This window comes from Salmo salar, chromosome 09, assembly GCF_965601325.2.
Source record: "Salmo salar chromosome 09, fSalSal1, whole genome shotgun sequence".
Taxonomy (NCBI): Eukaryota; Metazoa; Chordata; class Actinopteri; order Salmoniformes; family Salmonidae; genus Salmo; species Salmo salar.
This window is the reverse complement of record NC_138299.1, coordinates 1,692,994-1,718,492: the sequence shown is the minus strand read 5'-3', so window position 1 is coordinate 1,718,492 and position 25,499 is coordinate 1,692,994. Positions and strand designations below refer to the sequence as shown.

General features: G+C 38.6%; 1 protein-coding gene across 1 annotated transcript in view; it reads right to left on the bottom strand.

The window, feature by feature from the left end:
• The window catches only part of LOC106610629 (MAM domain-containing glycosylphosphatidylinositol anchor protein 2), a 233,934-nt gene extending 208,930 nt beyond the window's left edge, over positions 1-25,004 (bottom strand). Inside the window, exon 1 of the mRNA XM_045723335.2 lies at positions 24,166-25,004. Coding sequence (XP_045579291.1) covers positions 24,166-24,238 — 73 coding nt within the window. The 5' untranslated portion in view covers positions 24,239-25,004. The remainder of the gene's footprint in view (positions 1-24,165) is intronic.
• Between the last annotated feature and the right edge of the window lie 495 nt (positions 25,005-25,499).

Below are 25,499 nucleotides of genomic sequence, written 5' to 3'. Positions count from 1 at the left end.
CCTGGTGGAGTCCAAAATTGAACTAAAAGTACGCAGTTAGTAAAACATGATTTAGGGTGGACAAATACTACTTTCAGATATGAATGAAATGATTATTTTTATCCTATTCCATAGAAATCCTATCAAGACTACATCCTGAGGTTGTCCATATCATATTCTGACAAATCCTCACATTCCTAGTCCAGTATCCAGATTGGACATAACAAATCAGTTTGTGTTTCTTACATCTACAAACAACTAGTTTGTCTTTTCTTAGCAAGTTGTGGCTAAATAAACCGCTAATGCTAATCTGTAGTTATATAAATGTACCGAGTCAGAGCAAAAGTAGCTTGCTATACAGCCTGATACCAGCATGTTTGTGTAACAGTGTCTTCTAAATCAAAGAAGACTAGACAAAGCATGAATGTTAGCTGCATGAAGTAGCCAAGAGAAAACATTTAATGTAGCCAAAGATTATAGGGTCCCTTAGAAAACACTGACCAACACTTTGGTTCCTACCCTGTCACAACTCCTCCTCCCTGGCATTTACATTCATTGTCATGTCAAACACTGTATTCAAAAACGCCCACTATTATTTTCTAACTATAGAATTAGAATAATCATTATTTTTCCATGATTACAACAGTTCACCCAAGTGTTTTGATATAAATTGCCATTCAAATCGCAAATTGCAACATTTGGTTAAAAATAAAGCCTAGATTTTTTGCCCATATCGTGCAGCCCTATGTGGCAGTGTGGAAATTCTCTCAAATGAGTGCAGGAAATGCATGAAAATGCAGAATTTTTGGGGGGGTTCAAGTTTAATTGAACAGTATAAAACAAATCAGATTGGAAAGAGACCCATTGGAATCACTTAGAATGTATGTGTTGTCACCCTAGGATCAAGCACTACTCATAAAGCAAAATGTAGAACTTTTATTATTCAAATTTGTATTTTTTTTTCATACCATATGATATGATATTTTGCCCATAGCGCCCTACCCAGAGCCATGTGTTGGCCTAAGTCATGCTCATGCTAGTTAACTGACACCAGACTCTCCTCTTCTGGGATAATTACACTCAAACGTAGATTGTTGTGTGATAACAGATTTACTCCCAAGCCGACTTTGCCCCTAAACCTTGAGCCCCGATGGACTATTCCTCTGCCTCTGATGAGAGTAGCTAGCTAAGGTGAAATCCCATGTTCCAGGGAGGTGGCAGCGGGGCAACCAAACCTGGATAGACAATTATTCAGTGTGCAGCCAAGCATAAAATGAAGCGCGCCCATATTTCTCCCAGTAATCTGAAGTGCTATATCCTCATTCCCTCTAAAATCTACAGCTAATGGCTTGATAAACGCAGAAACAGAGAGAGCGCTAACGGAAACCTCCGACGTGCCTTTTAGGCTCCTCCATACGTCACTCCTACCGTCTCCAGACCAAAGGCAGTCTATGTAGTGGAGCAAAACCTTCAGCCTACAGTCTCAGCGGAAGCTGGAGAGAATACCCAATGGGCAAACTGGTTGAAATAACAATTTACAACCAGAAACTGGTTAAGTGCCTCTTACTGTAGCTTCCATTGTTAAAGAGTAGTAGGGATGAAAAGGGTAATCTATCGATGAAAGGGTTTTCTTGGCAATAAAGGGCAAATATATTACAAGGCACTCCTGTATAACTCCTAAAAGCCTTTATTAAATTGGCGTATATTCAAAAGGCACATTTTTTAAATAAAAACACTACGTTTCATCCTTTGTCAGAGTGAGGCAATGTAGAATGCAACGGTGTTGTACTCTAAGTGCTTTATCAAGGTGATGTACAGTACTAAAGTGCTACAGCTATTTGAATCATCATGTTCATGTAAAACATGTTTGGGCTGTAGTTATGATTCTTGTACCTAATAAAGTAATTTCTTCCTCAGGAATCAGTCTAGTCAATAATTCCATTCCCTTCTGAGAAACAGTATGTTACATATCCAAGTTCATTGCTGCCGTGGCTTTTTCTGGGTTTTAAATGTAAAGTTTGATATCATTCTAATCCCAAAGTTTGGGATTATCCTGATCCTATTGAGAGGTTAAGTGATGCCAACGTCCCGTCATCCTAATGCAATATTTTTTCAATATACAGCAGCCGCCTGTGTTGTTACTCAATCTTCCCATTTTCCAACTGGTCTAGTAAAATGGATTAGAATTGCAACAAAATATTGACCAAACACAGCTTTGAAAACCCATAATGAAAATGTGTATAATTGAACATTAATTTAGTTGAAGCAGCTTTCCATCATATTAGTGATGGATTAATACGTTTTCCGTATTGGCTGGTTGATGGGAAGCTTTACACAACACCTTTAAGTGATATTGATTGGATCGAGATGATGGTATATGCTCTGAAAATATTGTTTCTCTGGTCCAATCTGCCTTTGGAAACGAACTGCGCCCTCACGGGTGGATGCCTCCGAAAGACTTCTAATAGAGGAATGAATAATGGGTGACAAAGAAGCTGCTGGAGGACTACAACAACGTTATTTCGTTATCCCAACTCTTCCTCATAAGCTCATGGAAACCACTACACACAAGGGCAATTTCTATACGAGCATCAAATGTTATCATGTGGTAGGAAATCTGCAACGCCATGTTTTGAGGCTCTGCAGTTAAAAATAGCAGCAGGATTACAAATATCACAGGGATTACATTTTGATATGGGAGGTACAAGTAACACAGTAAAGATGTGAAAGCTAGACCAAACACAATCAGAGGGAAAGCTATTATAGCTAAATATGTTTTATAATGTATCCGTACCCACATCCATACCCACACATGCAGTCAGAGCCAGCCCTAGCCTTTTGGGTAACCTAAGTTCATTTCACGCTCAGTCTCTTACGTCACTAGTTTTTCCCATTCTAACGTTCAATCAAAAAGTAACTGAATGCCTCGATGCCTGTCTGCCCGTTTTATATAGCAAGCCACAGCCACGTGACTCACTGTCAGTTGGAGCGATCAATTTTTTGCGAACGGGGTGGTGTACCTAAAAAAAAAAAATGTCCGGTGAGTGAATATTGTATATCATGTGACACGATATATCGTATTTTGTGACACAATACATAGAATATCCTATTATAATATATCATATTGAATATAATATATCGTAACTACAGTGCCATGCCTAACTATCCCACACAGGCTTAAACTGGCAGTCACAAAGGTCTGTCTGTCTTTTGCACACATCTGCCATCTGACACCTTGAACCCATTTCCAACCTCTTAGGTTCTGTCATAATTCTGATTTATCATGTTAAACTGGAATTATAATATATACACACTACTCAATTTAGACCACGTGTCAAATTCAAGTATTTGGCATTGTGTGCAAGGAATCAGCAAAATATCCATTGCCATCAATAGAATCTGTGTCGGATTCTCTTAGTGCAAGTTACCAGTCTGGCACTGAGCCTGAGGAAGGATAGTGGCTTTCCCGCTTCATTGAGAGGGCTTCAGTTTTTCTAATCTACAACTGGCCTCTTCAGTGGTCTGTGAACTGAGCATTTGCCTAATCTGTGTGTGTTGATAAAAAACATTCAGTCCTCTCTCTCTCTGGCAGATGGGTTCCTAAGGCCAAAGAATGCCATTATGTGCGCGATGCAGATTAACGAGGGGCAAATGAGCAGATACATTCAGTCACACAATATCACTGTCTGTCAACAAACTGACGTCTTTCCATGCAATAGGCTATATCCTTTCCTTACATGCAATATATACACAACATTATTTAAGTCAATGAGAAGGATGTGAATGCAATAATGTAATGCCAAAATGTGGTAGAAACAAGGTTGTGTAAGAGACCTATTTTCCATGTTCCAACCAGACATATAATAGAGTATTTCTTATGTAATGTGGTTACGTAGCCTAATTGTGTATCACAACAATCTTGACTCCTTAGCAGATGATAATTAGCTGGGAAACAGAGGGGAAAATAAACAAATACATTACAATGATTTATTGAATTAGGGAGACTTTTCATGGTGAGTCATTTATCCTCAAAATGTTCTTGTACTTTGCCCTTTTGCTCTCTCTGGTTAACATTTTATTCTTTCATGTCTTGGCCTTGCAGGTAACCTTTGAGACCTTTCTGCAGTTTTTTCTGCAGAAAGTACCAATGGAGAAAAAAACATGCAGAGGGTTGTTTGTTATAGCAATACGTTCTTCCCGAATGTTGTTAGAAGACCAGAGCGAAAGTAATATGAAGATTGGATCACAAGTGATGCTTCATGATAATCATAGATGATATGTGAGCATTTTTATCCAATAAACAAACCATTTCTTGGTACAACGCAACAAATAATCTAACTGATTACAACTATAGCTCAAAATTATGTTTAAAAACGCCATAAGGTGGAAAATGTGCTGTAGTTCATGAAAAACTCTCCAAGCCGTTGGTGTGAAAGCACCCTAAATGTAATGGGTATTATATTCTCAACCTCCAAAGGCCTCTCTAGATCACGAAAATGTATATTTCAAAGCTTGGCTTCTGTTCAGTGGACACTGGGCATAGGAGCGACTGTGACAGTGGGAGAGGACACATTTTGCTACGGGGGTCCGTAGCATGCTTCTGTCTATAACGTGAGCTGCTCAGTATGTGTTGATAATCCTTTCCACAGCAGCTTTTTTTAAATGTATAACGTTAGCCATCAAGAAGGACAAAAGTTTTGCTACTTTTCTGAACAACATTGATGCCCTGAATTTAGCAGGCGCTATCAACAGATCAATTGGAAAAGTTGTGATGGGCTACTTTCTGTGAACTGGAGTGACCTGACACACTGGCCAAACAAGATGTAGCTACAAACAAAACAGATGGTTCTAGTGAGCCAAGATGCGTACGGGCAAGAGTCTAACTACATTTTCAGATATTATAAGTTAAAGCGTATCCATTTGCATTGCTAGTTATAGCCTAATGTTAGCTAGCTAAAATTTAAAACTTAGTTATCTTTAGCTACCTGCACAATCATACTACAGCTATAACAATCTGTTTGTTTTGGTAGTAGTACGAGTTGAGATTATGCTGGTTCATTGTTTAGCAAGCTCGCTGCATGTCTAAAAATATTCCATGACCCATCAAGTTAGCTTGGTGTGTTTGGGGGTGATTACGGCGATCTATTGTATTTCATGAACATGTATACATTTATAGACAATAGTGACCCATCCACTTAGCTAGATGCGGCAGGGGGTGGTTATAGCATTTATTTCACATCAATTTAGACAAGTGTGTCTGGGTAAGCATCATCAAATAATTATCTGGACACTTTCTGTTTTTGATATTGCTACTATACAAATATGCAAGTAACCATTTCACTGTACCGTTTACATCTTCTGTATCCTGTGCATGTGACAAATAAACGTAGATTTTATTTGATATAGTGTGTGTTTAGCAGAGACAGTAATGTAAACAACATGATCTGCACCAAAGTCATATTAGGATATAGGCCAAGGACAAAATAGTGTATTTTTACCCGGAGTTTTTCTTTACTGTAGGCTACTACTTTTAGTCTTGAAATTGTTTACAACACTTCTCACTCTGTTTAGCACATGGCCTCACATGTGAACCCTTAAAGAGACGGGTGGGGCTAAGGCTTAGAGGGTGTGAACGATACTGAATGGGTTTAGACAAAGAAGAGCTCTCCAGTAGGTGTACAAAAACATTCAAGGACCATTTTCTCAAAAGTGGGGTTACAAGTTTATCAACTTCCAAAGCAGAATTACTTTCTCATTGTTCCTCAACTGCAGTTTATGAGTCTCTACTTTAATCCAATGTAAAAATCACAAGTTCAAATTTTGCTACATAGGACCGAATCCAGGTGGTGGTTCACAAATGCTAATTTCTAGTGACTTTTGAGAAAACGATAGACAAATCTTAACTTACAAATGGGCAAATTTATAAGGCTATGTGCTCCATTTCATTGCTTCCCATTCTTAAGTTTCGTTTTTGCATCTCTTACTTTCGATTTTGTGCACCAGCTTGAAACAACTGAAAACACAATATTTTTTGTTTATGGAAAATATATTTCACAGCTGTTTAGATGGTACAATGATTCTCTACGCTATACTTGCATGTTTTGTCAGATAAACTGAAATTAAGCAAACTATTAGAATTTTAGCAACCAGGAAATGACGGAGCTATTTCTGCATATTGCACCTTTAATGTGGATATATTCAATTACACAACCATTTTGTACTCTCTCTGCTACGGTATGATACATTTCCTAGTATTTTTCTCACTTACCCCTTGTCACGTTGTTACTACTGCTGCTTTACATACTGTATGGTTAGAAGCTTAACGCAATATTTTCCATTTATAATACAGTTATTATATTGTAAAAATAACCAACATACACAAATAAAAAATAAAAATTACTTAAGGTACGCAACTAATATTAATAAATCTCCACTCTACACAATTGTCAAAAATGAAATATCTTCATAGCTGCCTCTCTCCTGCATGAAGTTGACACATGCAATACACACACTAGATGCTATTATTTCAGAGATAATTTTATGATCATTCAGATTGATTCACACATCAGCAGATACACACACACACAGTTGAAGTCGGAAGTTTACATACACCTGTCATGACATTGGCCTGAGTGGGGGAAGTTTATGACCCCCATAAATACCTTTCTCCCTTTCCTCTCTCTTGACTCTACCGAAGGACTCTTGAAAAGCCTTTGTTAAACAGAGTCTGGGAACATCATTAGGTGGGGGGGAAAGGAACCATATTTCGATAATCCAACCAGTTGAAAATATGCGTTGGTACTTAATGAATATGATGCCAGATCAGTTGGCGTCTGAGACATTATGACTGATGACAAGACGACAAACTGTATCTTGGAAAGTCTACACATTCTAGTTATCAGATTCACATGGAATTGTTGTGCAATTTAAAAGTTTAAATATGAAACTATTTGTGAAAAGATGAAATGTAATTTTAGCTTCCAAATGAGAGAATTGGGTTTTCATAAGGTTAACCTCTCTGGGCTAGGTGGGACGTTTGTGTCCCACCCTAGTCAACAGCCAGTGGAATCCCGTGGCGCGATATTCAAATACCTTAGAAATGCCATTACTTCAATTTCTCAAACATATGACTATTTTACACCATTTTAAAGACAAGACTCTTGTTAATCTAACCACACTGTCCGATTTCAAAAAGGCTTTACAACGAAAGCAAAACATTAGATTATGTCAGCAGAGTACCCAGCCAGAAATAATCAGACACCCATTTTTCAAGCTAGCATATAATATCACATAAACCCAAACCACAGCTAAATGCAGCACTAACCTTTGATGATCTTCATCAGATGACACTTCTAGGACATTATGTTATACAATACATGCATGTTTTGTTCAATCAAGTTCATATTTATATCAAAAACCAGCTTTTTACATTAGCATGTGACTAGCATTCCCACCGAACACTTCCAGTGAATTTACTAAATTACTCACGATAAACGTTCACAAAAAGCATAACAATTATTTTAAGAATTATAGATACAGAACTCCTTTATGCAATCGCGGTGTCAGATTTTAAAATAGCTTTTCGGTGAAAGCACATTTTGCAATATTCTGAGTAGATCGCCCGGCCATCACAGGCTAGCTATTTTGACACCCACCAAGTTTGGTACTCACCAAACTCAGATTTACTATAAGAAAAATTGGATTACCTTTGCTGTTCTTCGTCAGAATGCACTCCAGAAGAGTCCCACTTCTTCCTCATCATTCATGACAAATAGACCATCTAGGTTGATTCATGGCTTAACATAGTGCTATATATCATTTGGGCAGTATAAATGCCATTTGGACATGGTTCACTGACTTTTGGGTTTGGAAACTGACTTCCTATGATCGTACATGGCAAATGGACATAACATCCTGATTTGGCACTTTCAATACTTTTGTATTGCATTTGGACATTTCTTATTGCATTTGGCAATGTTTCACCGATTTTTGACTTAGACTTTTGACTTCCTATGAAATCATATTGCAAATGGACAACAAGTTTAAAAGAATGACAATAAAATATGACAAAAGTATGTTCATACAGATCTTATACATGTATAATTGATAACAAAAAAATAATAATAAATGTTAAAAAAAAATATATATATTAAATAAATCAAAAGACTTTCGAAAAAAACGGTCCAGAAAGCACTTTAAGGGGTGATAAGTTATCGACTTTTTTTTCAAATTCTGAAAATTTTACCCTTGGGTCTTGATGTGCATTTGCAATATGAAAATTTACGGTGGAGCGCGCTCGCCATCTATTGGATTTTTGCTATGTGACACTTGGCATTTGCCGTATGGCATTTGCAATCAGTTTTGAATGAAACGACGTCCATTTGAGTGGCATTGTACATCGTGTATATGTTTCGTATGGTGCCAATAAGATCCCATTCATTTTTGTCCATTTCAGGGGGGTATTCCCTTAAGTCAGTTAGGATCACCACTTCCTTTTAAATGATGTGAAATGTCAGAATAATAGTAGAGAGAATGATTTATTTCAGCTTTTATTTCTTTCATCACATTCACAGTGGGTCAGAAGTTTATACACTCAATTAATATTCGGTAGCATTGCCTTTAAATTATTTAGATGTCCTAACCGACTTCCCACAAATTTCTTGTTAACAAACTATAGTTTTGGCGTGGTTGAAAAACTCATTTTAAATGACTCCAACCTAACTGTATGTAAACCTCCGACTTCAACTGTATATCTATGTAATAATGACAATTACAACAATACTGAATGAACAATGAACACTTTTTTTTTTTACTTAATATAATACATCAAATATATTTAGTCTCAAATAAATAATGAAACATGCTCAATTTGGTTTAAATAATGCAAAAACAGTGTTGGAGAAGAAAGTAAAAGTGCAATATGTGCCATGTAAAAAAAACGAACGTTTAAGTTCCTTGCTCAGAACATGAGAACATATGAAAGCTGGTGGTTCAATATTCCCAGTTAAGAAGTTTTAGGTTATAGTTATTATAGGAATTATGACGCGTCGAATATTTCTCTCTATACCATTTGTATTTCATATACCTTTGACTATTGGATGTTCTAATAGGCACTTTAGTATTGCCAGCCTAATCTCAGGAGTTGATAGGCTTGAAATCATAAACAGCGCTGTGAAGCAAGCATTGCTAAGAGCTGCTGGCAAACGCAATAAAGTTTGAATGAATGTTTACGAGTCTGCTGCCGCCTACCACCACTCAGTCAGACTGCTCTGTCAAATCATAGACTTAATTATAATAAAACACAGAAATACGAGCCGTTTGTCATTAATATGGTCAAATCCGGAAACTATCATTTCAAAAACAAAACGTTTATTCTTTCAGTGAAATACAGAACCATTCCGTATTTTACCGAACGGGTGGCAACCCTAAGTCTAAATATTGCTGTTACATTGCACAACCTTCAATGTTAGGTCATAATTATGGCAAATTAGTTCTCAACAAGCCAGGCGGCCCAAACTGTTGGATATACCCTGACTCTGCGTGCAATGAACGCAAGAGAAGTGACACAATTTCCCTAGTTAATATTGCCTGCTAACATGAATCTAACTAAATATGCATTGATGTTTATGGTTAGGTACATTCGTGCAACGATTGTGCTATTTTCGCGAATGCCCTTTGTTAAATCATCCCCCTTTTGGCAAAGTAGGCTGTGATTCGATTATAAATTAACAGCCACCGCGTTGATGATATGCAACGCAGGACAAGCTAGTTAACCTAGTACTATCATCAACCATGTGTAGTTAACTAGTGATTATGTGAAGATATAAGATACGTTTAATGCTAGCTAGCAACTTACTTTGGCTCCTTGCTGCACTCGCGTAACAGGTGGTCAGCCTGCCACGCAGTTTCCTCGTGGAACACAATGTAATTGGCATCCAAAAATGCAGATTACCAATTGATATGAAAACTTGAAAATCGGCCCTAATTAAATCGGCCATGCCGATTAATCGGTCGACTTCTACCTGGAGAGGCACTTCCCCACTATCTTACCTGTTGGTTTGTGGCCTCGCTCTCTCGCTCTCTGCCCGTCTGTTCATGGCTTTCACTCTCCTGCCATGATCATGATAGCGCCAAACCAAGTCTTAGCACATGGAACACACCTTCATGACCCATAATCACTGTGATGAAGTTAAAGACATCTAGGCTGAGAGCACTCAAATTTAGACAGCTTGTTTGCCAGGGATGGTGTGCGGGCAGTTCCCAAGTACCTTACTTACAGTCCTTGGAAAAAAATGAAATTTAAATAAAGGTTAACTAGGCAAGTCAGTTAAGAACTAATTCTTATTTACAATGAGAATTTGGGGACCTTTAACAGAATGTGACTGGCAGAATGTTGTATGTGGAGGATGAGGGCTGCAGTAGATCTCCCAGATAGGGGGAGTGAGGCCAAAGAGGGATTTATAAATAAGCATCAACCAGTGGGTCTTGCGATGGATATACAGAGATGAGAAGTTTACAGAAGAGTATAGAGTGCATTGATGTGTCCTATAAGGTGCATTGGTGGCAAATCTGATGGCTGAATGATAAAGAACATCTTGCCGCTCAAGAGCATCCTTACCTGCCAATCTATAAATTATGTATCCGTAATCTAGCATGGGTAGGATGGCCATCTGAATCAGGGTTAGTTTGGCAGCTGGGGTGAAAGAGGAGCGATTACGATAGGGGAAACAGCCTCTTTTTCTCTTCTTGACTGGCGGCACATCCATTGCTAACTTGTTGACCCTATGATGAAGACTAAGTAATTCTGTACTAGCTAGCAAGTATTATTGACTTCAAAATATTAGCTATCAGGTTTTCACACAGCCAGAACTACCCAGCATTAGCTAGTTAGATATAACATACTGGTGTCCCTTGCCCATTTCAAAAATGTTATGGAGGATCAATATGATGTTGTCTGTGATTGTTTCTGTTGAATTGTTTCTTTTGAATTGTGTCTTTGTTGTATGTTTGAAATGTTCTTGTCTGTATGCCTAAAACTGTACATGTCAACATTGTTTACACAGGGCACAGCCGTAAAAGAGATCCAGGTCTCAGTCTGTTTTCCCTGTTAAAATAAAGATTAACCTGTTAGGGCTAGGGGGCAGTATTGACACGGCTGGATAAAAAAGGTACCCGATTTAATCTGGTTACTACTCCTGCCCAGTAACTAGAATATGCATATAATTATTGGCTTTGGATAGAAAACACTCCAAAGTTTCTAAAACTGTTTGAATGGTGTCTGTGAGTATAACAGAACTCATATGGCAGGCAAAAACCTGAGAAGATTCTGTACAGGAAGTACCCTGTCTGACCATTTCTTGGCCTTCTTTGCCATCTCTATCCATTACAAAAGATCTCTGCTGTTACGTGACACTTCCTACGGCTCCAATGGGCTCTCAGAACGCGGCAAAAAACTGAGTCGTGGCTTTGCAGGCTCTGGCTGAAAAAAAGTAGCGCGTTTGGGTAGTGGCTGGTTACAGTACTGTGAGACTCAGGCGCGTGCCCGCGTCGACCGAATGCTTTGTTTTCTTTCCTCTGTTTACCTAAACGCAGATTCCCGGTCAGAATATTATCGCTTTTTTACGAGAAAAATGGCATAAAAATCGATTTTAAACAGCGGTTGACATGCTTCGAAGTACGGTAATGGAATATTTCGATTTTTTTTGTCACGAATTGCGCCATGCTCGTAACCCTGATTTACCATTTCGGATAGTGTCTAGAACGCACGAACAAAACGCCGCTATTTGGATATAACGATGGATTATTTTGGACCAAACCAACATTTGTTATTGAAGTAGCAGTCCTGGGAGTGCATTCTGACGAAGACAACAAAGGTAATCAAACTTTTGTAATAGTAAATCGGAGTTTGGTCAGGGCTAAACTTGGTCGGTGTCTAAATGGCTAGCCGATCTACTCAGAATATTGCAAATGTGCTTTCACCGAAAAGCTATTTTAAAATCGGACATATCGAGTGCACAGAGGAGGTCTGTATCTATAATTCTTAAAATAATTATGTTTTTTGTGAACGTTTATCGTGAGTAATTTAGTAAATTCACCGGAGGTTTGCGGGGGGTATGCTAGTTCTGAACGTCACATGCTAATGTAAAAAGCTGGTTTTTGATATAAATATGAACTTGATTGAACAACACATGCATGTATTGTATAACATAATGTCCTAGGTGTGTCATCTGATGAAGTGCTGCATTTAGCCGTCTTCTGGGTTTTTGTGACATTATATGCTAGCTTGAAAAATGGGTGTCTGATTATTTCTGGCTGGGTACTCTGCTGACATAATCTAATGTTTTGCTTTCGTTGTAAAGCCTTTTTGAAATCGGACAGTGTGGTTAGATTAACGAGAGTCTTGTCTTTAAAATAGCTGTAAAATAGTCATATGTTTGAGAAATTGAATTGAAGTAATAGCATTTCTAAGGTATTTGAAAATCGCGCCACTGGATTACACTGGCTGTTGCGTAGGTGGGACGAATTCGTCCCGCCTAGCCCAGAGAGGTAAAAAAAAAATAAGACAGCTAAAAATGACTAAACTGTAAATTAAGGGTTTGATTGCAAAACACGATAAACGCCAATTTTTTATCTAGAACAAATACTCATGGGTCCCTGTATATGAATTATGGCTGTTCTCCTACTTTTAAAACATTAACTTTAGATGTGCTTTAGAATGCCTTTTATTTGTTTTGCCAAACGAGAAATCCGACACACTTGTTTCATACCAAAACGTTTTTGGCTTTTCCTTTCAATTAAGGCCTAGACAACCAGGTGAGGGAGTTCCTTACTAAATAGTGACCTTAATTCATCAATCAAGTAGGGTGGAGTGAAAACCCGCAGACACTCGGCCCTCCGTGGAATGAGTTCGACATGTGGTTGAGAGAGTTGGGACATTGAGCTATCTACATTACATATGACGCATTTACATGACGCTACAACATTCTATGGCAGCAATATTAGCACTCATTAACACTACATGGGGAATATTTTTTTAAAGCCATGTAACTGAATATCTAGAATTAGAACAATATTAGAAATTCGTAAAGTTGCACCAACACTAAATATATGGCTCTGGCTACATCCATTGTCCAGATAGATTACATACTGTATGGTTTTTGCCGCTGGTGCAAATGTGGGTCATTTAGCGAATAATATCCATTACATTTGTCTGTTCAGTCGTAAGTTAGATTTCTCTAAATATTTTTTCCACAATTAGGAACGTAATCAAAACCTTATTCATTTAGGCTAACCCCTAGCTTAGTCAGCCAGATGCGGTGATAGACCGCTGTCATTTTCAGCTGTTTGCATGCTGGCTACCGAGCGTTGTGTTAGCTTTGAGCTCTTGAGTGTCGTGAACCTTTTGGTTATGGATCCCTTCAACAGTTTGGAACCTGTGATATCTGTTCCTGTTGTCCTAAAGAGGAAACTTTCTAAACAAGCTCATGAAAAGGAGAGAGCCAAGAACCAGCGACGGAAAACAATAATAGGCTACTGGCTGCAAACACTCCGACAATAAGAATCAATCCATCCTTGACCGGCAAATGCGGCTGACTTTCAATGTCCTTAATATTCCGTAAATCCCTCCCTAAAGTCTATATACACTAAAACTCAAAAAAGCTTCCCTTGATTTATCCTAATGAAGAAAAAACTAAAAAAACTAAACCCCCACCCATAAAAAATGAAAAATGTCTAAAAGTTGCTTAAATAACCAAAAAGAGAAGGAAAAAAAAAAACTGTTCAACCTCTGGATACAATAAATCAGCTATTGATTACATGTAATTGTTTAAATCCCAATTGGGATACGGGGGGGGGGTTCCATATTATACATTGCCCAACAACCCTACTATGGATCTTTCTCCAGCTCTACATTAGTACATACAGTTGAAGTCGGAAGTTTACATACACTTAGGTTGGAGTCAGTAAAACTAGTTTTTCAACCACGCCACAAATTTCTTGTTAACAAACTATAGTTTTGGCAAGTCGGTTAGGACATCCACTTTGTGCGTGACACAAGTAATTTTTCCAACAATTGTTTACAGACAGACTGTATCACAATTCCAGTGGGTCAGAAGTTTACATACACTAAGTTGACTGCCAACCTGTTGGGGCTAGGGGGCAGTATTGAGAATTTTGAAAAAAATATGTGCCCATTTTTAACTGCCTCCTACACCAACTCAGAAGCTAGAATATGCATATTATTGTTCAGGTTTGGATAGAAAACACTCGGAATTTTCTAAAACTGTTTGAATGGTGTCTGTAAGTATAACAGAACTCATATGGCAGTCAAAACCCTGAGACAAATTCTGACAGGAAGTGGATACCTGATGTGTTGAATTACCTTTAAGCCTATGCCATTGAAACACACAGGGGCTTATTAATCGTTGAGCACTTCCTATGGCTTCCACTAGATGTCACCAGTCTTTACAAAGTGTTTTGAGTCTTATACTGTGAGATCTGACCGAACAAGAGCCTTGGCACGGTGGTGGCCGACAAGACTCTGGCGCGCGAGTTCATGTTGGGTACTCTCGTTCCAATACGTTTTAAAAGAGAATGCAATCGTCCGCCTTGAATATTATTCATGTTCTGGTTAAAAAAGGCACTAATGATTTATGCTATACAACGTTTGACATGTTTGAACGAACGTAAATATTTTTCTTCCGCTCGTTCATGAAGAGAAGTCCGACAGGCATAGATCATGTGCTAACAACACGGAGCTTTTTGGACATAAATGAGCTTTTTCGAACAAAACTACATTTGTTATGGACCTGGGATTCCTGAAAGTGACATCTGATGAAGAGAATCAAAGGTAATGGATTATTTACATAGTATTTTCGATCTCTCCAACATGGCGGTTAGTCTGTATCGCAAAGCGTATTTTTCTGGGCGCAGTGCTCAGATTATTGCAAAGTGTGATTTCCCAGTAAGGTTATTTTTAAATCTGGCAATCCGGTTGCGTTCAAGAGATGTAAATCTATAATTCTTTGAATGACAATATAATATTTTACCAATGTTTTCGAATAGTAATTATTTAATTTGTTGTGCTGATTGACTGGCGGTTATTGGAGGGAAACGATTTCCTCCAACATCAACGCCATAGTAAAACGCTCTTTTTGGATATAAATATGAACTTGATAGAACAAAAAATGCATGTATTGTCTAACAATGTCCTAGGAGTGTCATCTAATGGAGATTGTCAAAGGTTAGTGCATAATTTTAGCTGGTTTTCTGCTTTTGGTGACGCCTGTCTTTGAATTGACAAAACATTACACACAGCTATTGTCAATGTACTCTCCTAACATAATCTAACTTTATGCTTTCGCTGTAAAGCCTTTTTGAAATCGGACAACGTGGTTAGATTAAGGACATGTTTAGCTTTCAAAGGGTGTAAGATAGTTGTATGTTTGAAAAATTTGAATTATGACATTTAATTGTTTTCAAATTTGGCGCTCTTGATATTTCACCTGTTGTTGATAGGGTGTACCAGGGGTGGGACGCTTGCGTCCCACATAGCCCATAGAGGTTAAACAGCTTGGAAAATTCCTGAAAATTATGTCATGGCTTTAGAAGCTTCTGATGGGCTAATTGACATCATTTGAGTCCATTGGAGGTGTACCTGTGGATGTATTTCAAGGCCTACCTTCAAACTCAGTACCTCTTTGCTTGACATCACGGGAAAAGCAAAAGAAATCAGCCAAAATCTCAGAAAAAAAATTGTAGACCTCCACAAGTCTGGTTCATCCTTGGGAGCAATTTACAAACGCCTGAAGGTACCACGTTCATCTGTACAAACAATAGTACGCAAGTATAAACACCATGGGACCACGCAGCCGTCATACCGCTCAGGAAGGAGACACGTTCTGTCTCCTAGAGATGAACATACGTGGAAATCAATCCCAGAACAACAGCAAAGGACTTTGTGAAGATGCTGGAGGAAACAGGTACAAAAGTATCTATTTCCACAGTAAAACGAGCTCTGTATCGACAACCTGAAAGGCCGCTCAGCAAGGAAGAAGCCACTGCACCAAAACCCCCATAAAAAAGCCTGACTACAGTTTGCAACTGCACATGGGGACAAAGATCATACTTTTTGGAGAAATGTCCTCTGGTCTGATGAAACAAAAATAGAACTGTTTGGCCATAATGACCATCGTTATTTTTGGAGGCAAAAGGGGGAGGCTTGCAAGCCGAAGAACACCATCCCAACCGTGAAGCACGGGGGTGGCAGCATCCTGTTGTGGGGCTGCAGGAGGGACTGGTGCACTTCACAAAATAGATGGCATCAGGAGGATGGAAAATGATGTGGATATATTGAAGCAACATCTCAAGACATCAGTCAAGAAGTTGAAGCTTGGTCGCAAATGGGTCTTCCAAATGGACAATGACCCCAAGCATACTTCCAAAGTTGTGGCAAAATGGCTTAAGGACAACAAAGTCAAGGTATTGGAGTGGCCATCAAAAAGCCCTGACCTCAATCCTATAGAGAATTTGTGGGCAGAACTGAAAAAGCGTGTGCGAGAAAGGAGGCCTACAAAGCTGACTCAGTTACACCAGCTCTGTCAGGAGGAATGGGCCAACATTGTGGGAAGCTTGTGGAAGGCTACCCGAAACATTTGACACAAGTTAAACAATTTAAAAGACAATGCTACCAAATACTAATTGAGTGTATTGTAAACTTCTGACTGCCCGGGAATGTGATGAAAGAAATAAAAGCTGAAATAAATAATTCTCTACTATTATTCTGACATTTCACATTCTTAAAATTAAGTGGTGATCATAACTGACCTAAGACAGGGAATTTTTACGAGGATTAAATGTCAGCAATTGTGAAAAACTGAGTTTAACTGTATTTGGCTAAGGTGTATGTAAATTTCCGACTTCAACTGTATGTCACACGCGATATCGCAGACACCACTGGCCGATTTTCGCGAAACTTGGGTGAATGATGCGTCTTGCCCTAAAGATCCAGCATTTACAAAATAACACTGATTGGCCAAAGGGGGGTGCTGCATCATTCGTGGGGGACAACATGTTCACTGTTGCCTTGTTTTCTTTAGTAACTTTAATGAAGAACAAAAAAGAATCATCAAAAACCAGACGTTTTAGTTACAGTGAAACTACGATTACCCACCCCCCAAATGAATATTCCCCCCACCCACAACTTCTAACCTGAATGCATTTTTTTTTACATTAAGGGGTTGGGCAAAGGCTGAAATTGGCCTTGAGAATTACTCTTTAAAAAGGTGCAATATGCAGAAATCACACCGCCATTTCCTGGTTGCTAAAATTAGAATAGTTTGCGACAATACAAGTGTAGAGAATCATTGTACAATATAAACCGCTGTGAAATGTTCTTTCAATAACCAAAAATATTGTATGTACAAAATTGAAAGTAAAAGACGCAAAACAAAACTTAAGAATGGGAAGCACAGAAATAGCACACATAGAACAGATCTACTGTTTCTTAGACTTGCTTTCAACAAGAATGATATATAACTCACATTTCTATATGAAATTGGTCAGGTCACCCAAAAAGTGACGTATTGCAGCTGTGCTTGGCTGGCTCAATGGAACCAATGGTCTCAGAAGTGCAGGGGCTTTAATTGGGCATTCGTTCCCTAGCCCAACACCAACAATTTAAAATAGGCTACTAAAATAATTACAATCCCGATTAAAAGGCAAATTCAGTTTAGCGGTATTAGAGGCTGACTTCAGGGCCATGCCGACAACTGAGAGCGGGAGGGAAGGTTGATTGTACGGCTAGCTGGCTTTATGGAGAGCAGAGATCTGTATACAATGACGAGATGCTCATGTCTACACCCTAACAATGGGAGTCGTTGTCCCAAAGGTGGAAAGGCAGCTTAGGTCCAAAAATAAGCCCATAGATACCCATTGGGCTTATTTTGGACAGATTTTGGCGAGAGTGTAACCTCTCGCGTCGCCTCTTCCTCTCTATGGAGAGTGCATTGACGCAGTTTCAGGGAACAGCGGGACTTTTTCTCAACACATTGCAAAGGTAAAGATGGCTATAGTAGATTGCTTTGGCTAGGTAACTGCTGTTTGATTTGAGATTAAACTAAGCTAGTTTTATTTGCGATGTTAAGCAAGTGCGTAGCAGGCAACTAATAATTGTCAGACGTGTTTGTATAATGTTAAATCTCCTATTGACTGAGGTGAATGAAGCTACAGCATCAAGGTGATAATGGCTGGAGTAAATTTAGCTTGTTTCTGCTGCATTTTAGAGTTTATAAATTGGGTAAAAATTCAGTAAATGGGGATTTCCGCCAATCCACCCATTATGCTATCATTGATTTGAATGGGGACGCCGTTCTATTCATTCTATTTCTAAGGCAGCACATGCAGTCAGGAGCACAGGAAAGGAGAAAATGTGCGTAGAATAAAAAAATATATGTATACATTAATAGTCAAAAGTTGACACACCTACTCATTCCAAAGTTTTTCTTTATTTAACATTGCAGCATAATAGTGAAGACATCAAAACTATGAAATAACACATGGAATCATTTAAACTCAGCAAAAAAGAAACGTCCTCTCACTGTCAACTGCGTTTATTTTCAGCAAACTTAACATGTGTAAATATTTGTATGAACATAACAAGATTCAACAACAGAGAAACTGAACAAGTTCCAAAGACATGACTAACAGAATTTAAATAATGTGTCCCTGAACAAAGGAGGGGGTCAAAATCAAAAGTAACAGTCAGTATCTGGTGTGGCCACCAGCTGCATTAACGACCGTTCCACAGGTGCATGTTCATTAATTGTTTATGGTTCATTGAACAAGCATGGGAAACAGTGTTTAAACCCTTTACAATGAAGATCTGTGAAGTTAATTCGTAAAAATCCAAATATCTTTGAAAGACAGGGTCCTGAAAAAGGCACGTTTCTTTTTTTGCTGAGTTTAGTAACAATAAATGTGTTAAACAAATCAAAATATATTTTAAATTTGAGATTCTTTGAAATAGCCACCCTTTGCCTTGATGACAGCTTTGCACATTCTTGGCATTCTCTCAACGAGCTTCATGAGGTAGTCATCTGGAATGAATTTCAATTAATAGGTGTGCCTTGTTAAAAGTTAATTTGTGGAATTACTTAATGCATTTAATGTGTTTGAGCCAAACTTTAAGACATGAAGGTCAGTCAATAAGGAAAATTAACAACTTTGAAAGTTTCTTCAAGTGCAGTTGCAAAAACCAAGCACAATGATGAAACTGGCTCTCATGACGACTGCCACAGGAAAGGAAGACCCAGTTACCTCTGCTGCAGAGGATAAGTTAATTAGAGTTACCAGAAATTGCAGCCCAAATAAATGCTTCAGAGTTCAAGACAAAACATCAACTGTTCAGAGGAGACTGCGTGAATCAGGCCTTCATGGTCAAATTGCTGCAAAGAAACCACTACTAAAGGACATCAATAAGAAGAAGAGACTTGCTTGAGCCAAGAAACACATGCAATGGACATTAGACCGGTGGATGGTGTGGGGGTGCTTTGCTGGTGACACTGTTGGAGATTTATTTAGAAATCAAGGCACATTTAACCAGCATGCCTACCACAGCATTCTGCAGCGATACGCCATCCCAAACTGCGGGCATTTGGCTGGCTAATTACCATCATACAAAATTCCATGACCATCAAAGACCTACTTCTGACATCAAATAGTAATCTCCTCTGACCTGATCCCAGAGCAATGGGATTTACCCTCTAGTACAGCATATGCATTTTTTTTTTTTTCACTGACCCAGCATCACGAGCGATTTTTAATCACGTCAGTCCCTGTAATGCTGAGCAATGCATGCCGGAGATGTGACAAGTGTCTTAATAATAGATGCCTAATGGCTGGGGAGAAGCCACTTTAAAAAAAACGCTTTTCACGTGAATGATGACTATTTTTGTTTGCAGAGGCTAGCGAATGGAATGTTTGTCCTGTGAGAACTATATTTTCTGCTGTACATACTGTAGCTAAAGTACATTGCCGCCTCATCACAGCTAAAAGATTAATGGAAATGATCAAAGGACCATTTTGATTCCCCAGCTTGCAGATCATTTAACCTACAGTACCATACTACAGCACAAAGGAGGCATACGGTAGTGTATAAGCATGGAATAATTACTTGAAGCATTCAGTCTCAGGGGTCAATGTTCACACCACCCACTGAAAGACTGCAGACTGATCGGATGCCTTCGAGAAATGAATATTTTTATTTGAACTGAGCCGAACGCTCCATATAGGAGCGCATACTTCGATTCGTTGCAGCATGTTCTCTAGGCAATTAACTAAGTGAATGTGACTGGGGAATCAGGTATCTCTGCAGCCCGTGGTCACAAATTGCAAGTTGTGTCGATTCTATGAGGCAGAGGTGACTTCATCGTACCGTGAAAAGGATTCAAGATGTGTGTAGAGAAGTCAATGAATTTTTCAATGAATTTTTATTCAGTCACAGTGTCTATAGTCTCCCAAGTGAAGGGAGCCTGGACCTGAGGCTACACAGTATATGACCGATGGATCAAGTCTACCCCTCTGAGAATTTGTAGGATAGATAGAAGCAGGTGGGTGAGAGAGGACTCATTTGAATATGGTTCCCAGTCCCACTGCTAGAGAATGAGGGGGCCTGGATGCAAGATAATTTGTGAAGGCGTCTGTGGAGGAAGAAATAAGAACTTAAATGCAAAAAAAAATCCTCATCTTTTGCAATCAACGTTAATTTGAATAGCTTAGAAGTCAAATTCGGGTCTAGGCCATGAAGAAGACCCACTGAGCAGGCATGTTCAAGGTTTTATAGACTTCAAAAGCATTGAAAGAAAAGCTATACAACTATATTTGAATGCTGCAGAGATTTGACATACTGCATTTAAAGTGAGGTGCAATTAAATCATTCTCAGGAGCAAATGTAAATTATGTATGCCTACTGTGACGGCAGTAAATTACTGAACACTACAAGATACTGTAAAAATCACAATCTTAGTTTTCTACAAAAAAGTCTCAATGCTACACAGCTTTAAAGAATGTATGATTTCCTAACAAGGTATGAACATATAACCTATGTAAATTTGGCATGTACAAATTCTGGTAAGATTTGACACAACACTAATGCCAGCACTCCAATGGTAACCATTAGCACTACTATATCCTTCCAGGTTGACAATTAATTCAAGTCTTTGTTCATTTAACTTTACATTTCTACTTGATCTTCAATAAAACACAAAATGAGAATTTAAAAAAAGACTGATTAAAAATGTACCTGCTTTCAGACCAACCAAATGAAAGTGCTAAAGTGTACCATTATCCATCAAAGCCTCTGAATCCATTACAGTCACTATGCATATCTAAAAGCAGTAATATTGCAATTTGGGGCCAAGGAGTGAGTATTAATGATTTTAGCTGGTCTGTGAGGAAAAAATATGTAGATTTTTTGCCTACATAAACATTTGCCTACAGATAAAGATGTGCAGACAGTAACAATGTTGCAACCTACCTACTTATGTATTCACTGTATAAAAAAAATGTAATAAAGTTATCTTAATTTGAGCCAGTTTCACAAAGCAGGAAATGTGAATTGTTTTGTGGATTATAATTAATTGAACCCTTTTTATAGGGGTTGATTCATTTTTCATTAGGGCAAATAAAGTCTGACATTTTTAAGCGGAAATTACACACTTTAAGAAGACTTTTTAAACCTTGAATACCCTACAACTTTGCATTCCTGCATCAACAGGATCATCAAATTGCTCATAGACCACCACGGAGGCTAGAGTTAGGCATCACTACATCTCAATGGCCTAATTCTTTATTTTAGAATATTTGCGATCAGATTTCTAAAATTTACAACTGACTATGATCTGTGTGGTTATTAGGTGAGTTATTTGGAATGTGCAAGCTGTTTGTTTAATGGATGCATATATGTTGGTATAACACCCTATTGTGGAGGAATGTAGAGTGACTAACCAGAAATCATCATAACTTTCTAATTTTAATCACTTTTAAAATTAATGCCATAGAAGTATTTTGCGTTACATTGTATATTCACAAAATCTGTCGAAGGTAAATCATGGACCAATTTCCTGTTTGATTTTATATTAATATCTTAGTATTTTATATTGAATCTGTTTTGCATGTTTAGTATTTTCTCACTATATTTGTACTATCCTGTCAGATAGTTTGTTAATGTTTTTTTTTTTAAATATATACTCTAAATTTGGAAATTGTACTCTAAAACTGGAAAGTTCAATTAAATGTTTTTATTTTGTAGATGAATACAATGCATTAATGTGTACATTTAACAATAAATGCCGTTTTCAGTGCATTCAAATACTTGATTAGTGGACTCCTACATTGTTAGAAACAATGTTGGTTGCCCATTTTTAGACTTGGTAACCTAGGCCTAGATAGTCCCATTACAACAAGGGTAGGGACTGCTGAGAGGAGAGGAATAGGAAGACAGGAATAAATGCACATTTGTTTTTTGTACCCCAAAGTTACTTTGTATCAGAAAAAAACCCTGAATAAAAATAATAGTCAGCCACATTCCAGTAGGAAACCACTCATAAAGGTTGGGTCACGTGTAACATATAGCAAAACAATACTGTGGCCTCCCTGTGAGTGAGCAATGTATACTACAGCCTCTGCCAAAAGTCTGGAACTTGTTGCTAGTGCCCTCGACCTGTACCCACAGAATAGCTTATTCAAGCCGTGGTCCAGCTGTTCTCCATCAATTGCTACATTGGCGGCAGTGGTTGGATAGTCCTAATGTATACTCCCTGTATGTGAGTGGACTACAGTCAATAACAAGAGGTCTGAACCTTTATGGCACAGGTGATCATGCACTCGGCTCACCCCATAACCACAGGCAGTGCCACTGATTCATGCCCAACACCGGCAGCTGGCTATTGGCCACCATAGTATTTAAATCAAGTGGTACCGATGCACCAAGTCTGGAACCAACAGGACCCTGAACAGCTTCTACCCCTGAGCCATAAGACTGCTAAATAGTTAGTTAAATAACCAAATAGCTACCCAGTCTATTGCCCCTTTTTGCCTGCTGTTACTGTTTATTATGTATCATGTTGCCTAGTCACTTTATTCCAAGTTATATGTAGATACAGTATCTACATCAATTACCTCGTACCCCTGCACATCCACTCGGTACCTGTGTATATAGCAAAGTTATTGTTACTCATTGTGTATTTATTATCACTTTTCTATTATTTCTCTGCATTGTTGGGAAGGGCCTGTCAGTAAGCATTTCACTGTTAGTCTACACCTGTTATTTACAAAGCATGTGACAAATACATTTTGATTTGATCATGCATTAAGTTGAACAGTGGATCAAATATGACACCAAATGAGGAATAGCCCTCCCTCCCAGTTGCAGTCATGGACTGATGAGATTGTGGGTGCCAAATTCTCAATGCCAGTAATCTGATTTTGTAAAATTATTAGTCTCTGGGAACGACATTGAGCTAATGATTATTAATCGGTAATGAAATGGGGCAATGAAACCCTATTTCAAGACCATTTCTAGTGTTGGTTTTAAAAGGCCCACAATGACATTATTGCTCATATAACATTATTCTCACATTTCAACCTTCAGCATACAATATAGGCTATCATTTTCTCTAAACGTTCTGATGTGATTGAATCCAACATTTAGATATATAGGTCTAAGGACAGGATTCCATCAAATTCCACCAGCTCTATACATCAGATTAGAGGTTGATGCCTTTGCCAGGCTTGTGCTGCCGTGGGTGGTAGATTGAGGCTCTACAATCGGTCGTGGGTTGGTGCTAAAACCAGTCGCTTTAACGCACGCACAAACGCGGTGGCAGAATATAAACACCACCACTGATGAGATGTATCTTTTTAGACGCTCGGAAACAGTGTCAATGCTACATTGGTTCAAATAGCCAAATGCCTTGAGAGCACCTGTGGTTAGAGCGAGCCACCGTCTTTAAATGTAATGATGACATACATACCTGTTGTAATCTACTACATTGTGGGCGAGTCATAGGCTATTATAGCCTACAGAAACTGAGATACATTGTACAACATATTTCGCATTCGACTCAATTTTCACAAGGTCAAGTTGATATTAATCCTAGCTGTTGGGTATTTAGAAATGCATTGGCTTACCATACACTCCTTGGCAATGAATGCCCTCCAAAAATATGTTGAACAGCCACAAGAGACCGAAAACTAAACCCATCTTCACGTTAATGTCAACATATCCACTTCGACGGTGACAGCTTCTTCCCAAGGCGAGATGCAGATGGTCAGAACTCAGTTCCCGCCGTTCCGCACCTGGATTCAGCGTAAATCTGGTTGAGACACCCTATAACGACTTTTCATTTGATGTGCTATGAAATACATTTGGTTCTGCCCATATTTCATTGAGGACAGCAGGTGTATTAAGTTAAATGATTCACAATGATGGATACAAACGGGTAAATATTGTGCCTTGATAGGCGGTTTTGACTGATGTGCCAATGTCCGTGCATACTTCAAGACTCAAGAGGATCTCCTTGATTTTGACATTGTAAAAGTAACCGAGGATGCAACGCCAAGAATTCTTTCGAGAACAAGCTTATTCGGTGTCCAGTGATATCCACGCGTATCCACTGCCCCTTCACCAATTCCAGCAACTTCCATTGCTAAACAGAGATGAAACACATTCTGATATACACTTGCGGCTTTCCCTCCCCTCTCAAAGGTTTGCCACAGCCTTCCGAGGACAGCGAGGCAAAAGGTTTTCCGAGATGAGGCTGAGCCTCTGGATGTGATGCGTTCATACTACCACTGTGGCCAAATACGGTGAACATGAGAATTCCCGGTTTTAGAAGCGCATTTTGCTCATGTAGGTTATCTAAAAACTCCAGTTTGTGTCTATCGAAATAAAGATGAGTCGTCGTTACGTGCGCGTTTTTATCTCAAAATGTCTTGTACATGATTATTTGAAGAGGACTTGGTCAGTCACGCTGCGCACTACGTGCAGCAGTGACACGCCGGGCCTCCGCTTCCTGCCTACGTCAAGTGCGTGACTCCTCAGATCTAATTTGTATGGGAGGCACTTGCACAATGAAAAATGAACCATGAAGCATGGTGCTATGACTATGAGCAACTGTTTTATTAAAGCATGCATTTAGGAGGCACGTTCCGGGCAAAACAATATTTTAAAAGTATGACGCATAGACTAAAATCCTGAGGCTTTGGTAAGAGTTCAAAGCATTTGCTTGTGTGGCAGATGAAGTTAAGTTTTGCATGTGATTTGCCCTCAAACTATACCGAACAAAAATGTTAATGCAAAAATGTCAAAGATTTTACTGAGTTACAGTTCATACAAGGAAATCAGTCAATTTAAATAAATCCATTAGGCCCTTATCTATGGCTAACACATGACTGGGAATAGTGTGGATCAGAAAAAGTCAGTATCTGGCGTGACCACCATTTGCCTCATGCAGGGTGACACA